We start from the raw sequence: 9,210 nt of genomic DNA on the forward strand, positions 1-9,210 counted from the left end.
TGAGGATGTTTTCCTAACTATTTTTGTTATATTATGTAGCTGCAATCTATTCACACTGTTAACAGCTTTATTATTTGCTAATGATCCTTTCTTTAACGTTGTTTTTTTTCTGTTTAGATGAGTGTTATACGTGTTTGGCAACAATCCATTCCTTTTGTTTAAGTAGTAAATCTCTAATCAAAATAATAAATACTTCAAAATTATATTCGTTAACTAGAAATTATTGTATATGTGGCTATAATAATAATAAACTTGTATTAATTATAATTTTGAAAAATTTACTTAAATTATTATCAAATGTTTAAAATATCTTCTGTCTGATAGATAAATATATAGTCTATATATTTTTGTTTTTATTTTAATTATTGTATAATTTTCCATTCTTTTAGATGCACAAACAGTAGATCAAGTGGAGATTCAATGGGATAGAAAAACGCCAATTGTAATAGAATCACCTATAGAATTACCCGAATTCAACCTTATAAGTTATAAATACGATAATTTTACTAGACATATAGATACAGGTTTGAGTTTTCTAAAATCATAGACTTTAGTAATTAATCCGCAAGGAACTAAAAAATAATAGTAAAGACCTTGAATAAATATATAACATATACTAATGCGCGTTTAATATATTAATAATTTTAGGATTAGTGGCTAAAGACGTTTCGTTTATTTAAAGGTGCTTTTAGTTTCCTGAATGCAACCTTCAGATTGGAACGTCAGAACGGATATCATTTGATACAAACTTATCTTCCGACGTTCTTAATAGTCATGATTTCTTGGGTATCATTTTGGTTGAACGTCGACGCCACACCCGCCAGAGTGACGTTGGGAGTGACAACTTTGCTGACGTTAACCACGGTCGCTTCCGGTGTAAGAACTCAACTTCCTCCTGTATCTTACGTGAAAGCCATCGATGTCTGGATAGGAACTTGTTCGGTGATGGTATTCGGTGCTCTCTTAGAGTTCACTTTAGTTAATTATTTATCTAGAAGTAAACACTGTCCAGAAGATTTCAGAAGATCTTTAAATATTTTTGCAGTAAGTATAAGTTTTTTAAACGTCGCTTTAAATATTTAATGTATAATAAAAGTCACGTTATAGCAACAGTAAAAGGTTCTCTCCCAGATTCATTCTTCTTCCCAGGATAAATGTAACGGTAATTTGGTAGGAAAGTATTTAATGGTTCGAGTAACTGAATCTTTCATCGTTCACCACAAAAAAATATAAAAAATATTTTTTTAAAATGATAAATTAATTCTTAATTTAGGAGTTATGAAATGAATTTCTGTGTTCAGGTCTTATTTCATGTATATATTTCATATTTATGCATTTATTTCATATTTCACTACTTAATAAAATCAAACTGGGATTAATATAGGCCTAGTTAATAATTAAGTGGCATATATTGTTAAAGAATAAAAAATATAAATAATTTTAAGATAAATTTTAAAATGTCGACATTTTTAAACATGAACTATATAAATTTTATAAGGAATTTTACGTATTTTATTAATATGTAAGCAATTTACACACACATTTATACTATTTACGAATGTATTTAAAACGATAAAGTGAAGTGAAGCATAGTCTTTTTATTAGAAAAAAGTCATTTTACTTTACATTTCTTTATTAATTACATAAAAAAAATTTATTCAAAAATACAAAAGAACTTTATTAATGGCGCGTGAATGAGGAAAGGCGACAACAAAACAAAGGCAAATTCTTAATCAATTTTCGAAACTGTCGATGAAAATAATGAAATTTGTTTGTAGTAATAAATCCTTTGAGTTTAATTTAATCTTTTTTCCTTAGAGAACGAAAAAGATTCCAATTAATAACGACTTGGCAGAGAAGGCAAATGCATCCAATGAATTAGCTCGCAATGTGAAGAGAGCCATGATGGTGGACAGAGTCTGTAGAATCCTCTTCCCTTTGTTATTCTTCATTTTCAATGCTATTTATTGGCCGTATTATCTGTACGTACCCGACGATTAAATTGAAAAAAAATTCAAAAAATTACCTTCTTCCGTTTCTCGATAACGTACAATTTAAATACAGTTAAAGAATATGAATCCTACATAAACAAATGCTATCAGTACAAAAAACATTTATTTAAATGATTTTCTACTTTTTACAATAAAAAAAATTAGGAATATTTTATAATTTTATTTATTTTTAAAATTTAGCCTATATTATTTTCTGTTTCAAGTATCTTAACTTTGTATATTTTTATTTTAAAAAATATTTGAAAATTATCTATATTATAATTAAACTGTAAATTTAATTAAAAATTGATAGAACATAAAAAAATACTTCAAATATTTCATAAAAATTGCTAAATTAATTAGAAATATTAGAAAAAATTTGTTTAGCATTAAATAAATTAAAATAAATAAGAATATTGCTGAATAAAAAAAATAGAATACGCATAAAATTCATATTTTCAATTTAAAATATAAATAAACAATCGCAGTAAATTCAAATTAATTGTTATAAATTTATAATTAAATAAATATTCTATCTTCTTACATACTTTATTAGTTCTCAGGGAAAAATTTATTTGTAATATATTTCATAATTCCAAAGAAAAATCTATTTTAAAATAAATTTCAAGAAAAATTTTAAAATTTTATATAAAAAAATATTACAAATTTATTATAAACAATTACAGTATAATAGGTAATAAATAGCAGATATTATACAGTAAGTGTATTAATATATTAGTCATTAGAACTTCCAAAGAGCCTGAATACAAAATATATGAGATAAATTATTAAATTAATTTCCATTTTAATGCTCAAAAACTAGTAAAATTTTACTCTTATTTTTCATTATTTTTAAATTAAGCATAATTATGAATTATATAAAACTTAAGAAAGTATATTCTCATTCATATAATTCTTCATACATAATTTTATAATGCAAAAATCTGTTGTAGAAGAAAGGAGTTTACAAATAATGTTGCGAACAATAAAATGTGTTAATGGTGATGTCGGAGATAGTATTTTTATATGTATATATAGATAAAAATATATAAATATTGTATATTAAAGATGTTAATATTTATAAATGTCTACGTTAAACATGTATTGCTCAATATGTATGTCATATATGTATATATAAACACTAATGTTGAAAATAAATTTAAAGTATGAACAACGTGCTTTGTTTTCCTCTCATACTTATCAAGTAGAAGAATAGCTTTTATACTATTATTTCTTTTATTAAATTAAAAACAATAAGTTATTATTAACATAAATATAAATTATTTATTTATAACTTAAATAGACGGTGGTGAATACAGACAAGAAGATTCTGGATAAGAGAGTCCACAGAGGGGAAAAACGAACTACTTCCCTTGAGATCGAGTAAACAATTCCAAAAGTCATTATCGTAAAAATGATTGTGATAGGTAACCTTACACCTTCGACCACGAGATGCTTTGTCTGTCGTTTGTTTTGATGCAATATTATATTCTATACTCTACTCGTGAAAGAAATCACAAAAAAATTAAATAAAAATTTATTGATATAATTATTTATCTCCAAGCTTCGCCCATGGAAAATTGTTCACCGATGCCCATGGTTCAGGAAGAGAAATCTTCATGATCAGTGGCGTGCAGTCCATGAAAGTTGTGGAAACGCCGCTTCCCTTGTATTTTCTAAAATGTAAACACATATTGTGCGATTATTTTTATATTTTAACGTACTGTACTTTGAATTAATTAAAATTAATATTTTATTATAATCGCATTGTGTGTTATTACAAATTTCTGTAGCCTACTACATGTGAAAAACAATAATAAAATTGCTATTATATATTCAAATGTAAATTTGTATGTGCATATTCCCAATGCTATTGTCGAATATGGGATAGCTTCCACGGCAAAAATATTTAAATCGTGTAAAGCAGCAGATTACAGGCATTCCCGCATGCACTTTACAGAGCACCAACCTCTCGCGTTTTAGCTCGTGAATGCTACACACTAAATATGATATAACGCTTCCAATGATTCTATCCAGGGTCGTCACATCTTCCCTATCATCAAGTCACCGCAAGACACTGTACCTTTTTAATATAAAAAACACGATACGAAAGTGGTGGTGAAAAATCTATTTTCCTTGTTTTATTGCTTTGTATATTTTTGTGGCTTTTGGAGAGGGGCGAGATTGCCATATTTTATGATCGTCCTGGGACCCATTTTCACTTCTTTCGGTCCTTTTATATTTGTATATTTCTATACTCTTACAAGAAAAATGTTTTCTGTTTTTATTATGAAATTAAAATATTTTCTAATTTGCTATTAAATTAAAAAAAATAATTATGTTATTGATGANTTTTTCACATATTAAGCACCTCGAGAAGCAAGTTTTAAAAGGTCTAAATAAATACCTTGTGAGGTTAACAAACAATTCCTTGTAAGGTTATTAAGACCATTCATTAGAAAATTATGTCCATACACTTATAAATAGTTACCATTTCGACTGCAGTTATAGTTTTCTGGGTTTTCCTTTTCTGCATATTACGCCAGTTAATCGACAAATTAATCAGGTGGTAATTTTACACAATAACTAAGCTTCAATTCATCAATTACACGCGAATTAAATATGAAACAGCATATTAAAAATTAAAAATTTTAATTAACATTATTAACATAATCTCAAAGTAGCTCTAATTCAATTTTTTATTTCACATTTTGTTATAAAACTATAACAATATACGATATTAATTAATATCTTGCTTTTAATAATATAAATTTAATTGCATTATTTATAACAAAATTTAGAATTGAATTTTTATATTTTATCACGGACACATTACAGATTTCTTGTAGACAGCAACTAAGTCAGTTGCTGCATATCAAAAATAAAATTTCGGAATCAAGGCAACAAATAAAAGAAAAATTTAACAATAAAAAAAATTACAATATAGAAAACAATACATTATCTAGATGTCGTTTTTTAAAAAACAATGACTAAATTCGTTAAATGACTTAAATAAAAAAACGTCCCTTCGAGAGGTAAGTGCATATTTTAATTTTATGCATATATTTTCAAATATATCTTTGTATATATTGATGTAAAAGTGCAATATTTATAGGCAATTGCTCGCTTCTCGTCGCAGACGTAAAAACAAGACGAAAACAAGTTAAATAAATAACGTCTTTTCGAAAGGTTAGTGCATATTTGAATCANTCATAAAAATCGCTGGTCGTTGATTCCATCAAAGTATTTAAAAGCACTTTTTCTATCGAAAGCAACGCTAGTAACGACAAAACTTTCCTCTGACTGAGTTCCTTGGCAATGTATGAATTCGCTTCGTGGTTGAAAAATACGCTCTTAAGGACGCACTCGTAGATGGTACCGTAAAAATCAATGATATTAAATCATATACTGTAATTCATTTAGTACACCTTTGTTTAGATCGTCATTAATTATAATATTTTTTATGTCTAAGAGTGACTTTCCAATATAGTCTGGACAGGAATATAAATATTGCAATCCACTACGTAATTTAGATAAATCAAAAAATTTACCATAAAATTTACTTAATTTAAAGAATTAAAACTCGCTTCGGAAAATTGTTTTTCATAATATTTAAATTTATTAACATGTAAAAGTGATAAAAATTCTAAAAATTTTATTTCTGAAAATCTGTCAATATAATTATAATTAAATATAGCTTTGTAAAGAAACGTACATAAAAATAACATAAAATCTTCGCTTTTTAAATCTTAAAACAATGCACTTAGTCAAATAATTCCCTATCAGTGGCTAATGGATGAAATCATTGGAAGCATTATACCATATTTTGGTGTAGCATCCACCAGCTAAACCGCGTGAGGTTGGTGCTCTGTAAAGCACATGAGCGAATGTGTATAATCTGGCTGCTTTACACGATTCAAATATTTTCGCCGTGGAAGCTGTCCCTTATTCGACTTGCTTATTCGTAACTACCGGTATTGTATTCAACAAACCAAGAAAACCAAATTTATATCTTCGCAAGCCTACAATAAAAATGAATAATCAGTCAATAAAAATTGAAAAGTGCATCAAATACCTAGGAGTATGGCTGGATTTCAGGCTTGGGTGGGATGAACACATTTCATATGTAGCCAAAAGAACTTCTCTCATTTTTCACGCTTTTTCTGAAATAGCGCGTAAAAACTGGGGTTTATCTTCTGAGGCAATTGGTATCATCTATGATCAAATTTATATCCCCATCATAACATATGGTTGCTGTAGTTGGGGTAATGCTATTCACAAAGTACATCTCCACAGGAAATTGATATCATCTCAAAGAAAAGCTCTACTTTTATTAACTAGGGCATACCGGACAGCTCCTAATTGTAGTTTGCAAGTAATTTCTAGAAAACCACCAATAACTGAGATTATTCAAATGGAATATAATCTCCAACAACTCAAAATGGGAATCGATATATCTACATCCACATGTGACCTTAGTTCCAGTGTTTATGAACATCAAAGTCCCATCAATACCAGTCTACCGCCTAATATCAACAATTTTCTTAGCATTGATCTGCCTAGCTATTCCGATTTAAAGATATACACTGATGGCTCTGGCATAAACGACTCCATTGGATGTGCTTTCGTAGCATACTGTAACGAAATGGAAATCTACAATCAAAAAGGAAAACTGCATAAACTTTGCACTGTATTCCAAGCTGAATTACTTGCGATCTACATGGCTACCCTATGGANAATTATAATTAAATATAGCTTTGTAAAGAAACGTACATAAAAATAACATAAAATCTTCGCTTTTTAAATCTTAAAACAATGCACTTAGTCAAATAATTCCCTATCAGTGGCTAATGGATGAAATCATTGGAAGCATTATACCATATTTTGGTGTAGCATCCACCAGCTAAACCGCGTGAGGTTGGTGCTCTGTAAAGCACATGAGCGAATGTGTATAATCTGGCTGCTTTACACGATTCAAATATTTTCGCCGTGGAAGCTGTCCCTTATTCGACAAAACGGCGCTTCCATTGGGACTATGTATATACGAATTTATATTCGAATATACAATAGCAATCTTATCATTGTTTTTCACATGTACAGAAATTTGTAATAAAATACATAATGCTGTGATAATAAAATATTAGTTTTAAGTAATTCAAAGTACGTTAAAATATGAAAATAATCGCACAATATGTGTTTATATTTTAGAAAATACAAGGGAAGCGGCGCTTCCACAGCTTCCATGTATGGCACACATTGTAGTTAAGAAGAATCGGTGACTCTTCCTGATATCCAGAAGGTAAATTAAGTGTCGCATGTATCGTCTTAATTCCTTGGCGGATATTTTTGCTTCTCGTGTTTTGCTGGATCATGTTAACTTGACAAAATGAATGTCATTTGCTAATCCAGTACTTTGTAAGAAGAGACTAAGACTACCGTCACATTGTCTGCCGCTAGCACGTCAAGATAATCTTCAAATATGTTTACATTTAAAGACAACAAAAATTTATTATACTATAAAGCAGTGTTTCTCAACGGGGGCAATATCGCCCCCATGTGGGCGTTTTTCCATGTTCAGAGGGCGATTAATAACAACTTATATTTTGGGGGCTAAAAACAATTTTCTGGGCGATATAGTAAAATATTACATTAAGAATAATTAGATATTTTATTCGTTATATCGTATAATAATTAAACAAATAACATTATACTAGTCACTAGTCTATTCAATGCAGTACGAATTTGGCATTAGCCTTGTCCCTCGGCATCGGAATTTTGTAGTGAAGGGGGCGATACTACGTAACGGTTTTATTGAAGGGGGCGATACTACGTTGAAGGGGCGACGATTCGTTAGAGATTGAGAAACACTGCTATAAAGTAATCTGTGATGACTCAATTAGAGTTATTTGCGTGCCATTTCTCTCCCAGGCCGACTTGTTCCTGCTGAAATAGGGGCGTAGACATTCGAATATAGGATATACTGATTCTAATTGGTCAATTTTGAATCAGAATTGAAAATAGAGTAGGTCTACAGTTTTTGTCGCTCCTATTTAATCAGATTTTTGCAATTTTTCTGATGTAGATTACTACGATTTTCAAGGAAATCGTATCGTATTCACTTTTCTTAATACCCCGTTCGCACCGAACATTTAGATTGTGACCAAGGTCGGAGACTGTTCCGTGGTGCGACCTCTCTCGACCGTTTCAATCTCGACTGAAACGAGGTTAAATCGCGATCGACTCGAGAGAGTTCTTGAAACTAGATCCAGTCATAAGAGAGATCTCACAATCCCACGCGCGCGAGAAAATACAAGATGTCTGCTGAACACGTGTCCGGCTATCGGCAGAAAAATAAAAAAGATATCTGGAGAGACAATGACATCTGTCTATTATTAGATATATGGCAAGAAAAAGGGTAAGATTCACCCTCCGAATGAGGGGGTCGCCACCCCCCAAAGGGTAGCCCTCCCCGTGCGAACAATAAATGTCTAATGAACCACCCCCTACGCGCGACCCTTCGCGAGATATAGCCCTCCGAAAATTGCTCTACGAGTCACGTGACCGCCTGTTAGCCACAATTTACCCTGCGAATGAGCGGGTCGACGACCCCCCCCGAATTGAAGACCCCTCCGTACGAACGAAAAAGTCAAAGAAACCATACCCCTGCGCACGACCCTTTACGAGATATAGCCCTGTAAATAATCGCCTACGTCATTTCCGGCGATCGGGATCGATGAGTCGCATCGTTCTCTCCACTAAGCTTATCGACCGCTAAGCCTATCGACCTATTCTAACGTTACTGCAGTCTAATTATCGGAGTTAGGTCCTTTTCGCACGACCCCGCGCTCCTCCTCGACCTCCGGGAGCCTAGGGCCCTCATTCGCCGACACGCTGGGTTTCGCTCGCGGTCGGCTAGTACTACGCGCCGCTTTCGCTGCTTGTCCAAAACACCTGACCTACCTCTTCGGAGGTGACTACTTAACTAATAGAAAACCGTTTTGAAACCAGACTGTACACTCACCTTCAACAGCGTCTCCTCCTGCGTTTCTCACCACGTCCTTTCGCTACCTGACGACGCGTAGCTTATTCCCGATGTTGCGTAGGTGAGGCCGCTGGTCTCCGCCTCGGCTAGGTCCTGGGGGTCGATGACGAAGGTGTTGTTGGCGCCCGATGTTGTCTGAAAAATCACATAATCCAGGTTTCACATCCGCAAATAGGT

General features: G+C 31.6%; 1 protein-coding gene across 2 annotated transcripts; it reads left to right on the forward strand.

Moving 5' to 3' along the window:
- The first annotated feature begins 395 nt into the window (after positions 1-395).
- On the forward strand, positions 396-3,710 carry LOC111635971 (glutamate-gated chloride channel alpha-like). 2 transcript variants are annotated; one of them, XM_023381124.1, is made up of 4 exons: positions 396-524; positions 683-1,044; positions 1,819-1,917; positions 3,295-3,710. In XM_023381124.1, exons 2-4 carry the CDS (start codon positions 775-777, stop codon positions 3,376-3,378), a joined length of 453 nt encoding a protein of 150 aa, XP_023236892.1. In that variant the 5' UTR covers positions 396-524; positions 683-774; the 3' UTR covers positions 3,379-3,710. The 2 variants fall into 2 exon arrangements, with proteins under 2 accessions (XP_023236892.1, XP_023236893.1); XM_023381125.1 differs by having other exon boundaries at positions 1,819-1,982; positions 3,295-3,380.
- The last annotated feature ends 5,500 nt before the right edge of the window (positions 3,711-9,210 follow it).

This window comes from Centruroides sculpturatus, unplaced genomic scaffold (genome assembly GCF_000671375.1).
Source record: "Centruroides sculpturatus isolate CEXI.00-Female unplaced genomic scaffold, Cexi_2.0 scaffold880, whole genome shotgun sequence".
In the NCBI taxonomy this organism is placed as follows: domain Eukaryota; kingdom Metazoa; phylum Arthropoda; class Arachnida; order Scorpiones; family Buthidae; genus Centruroides; species Centruroides sculpturatus.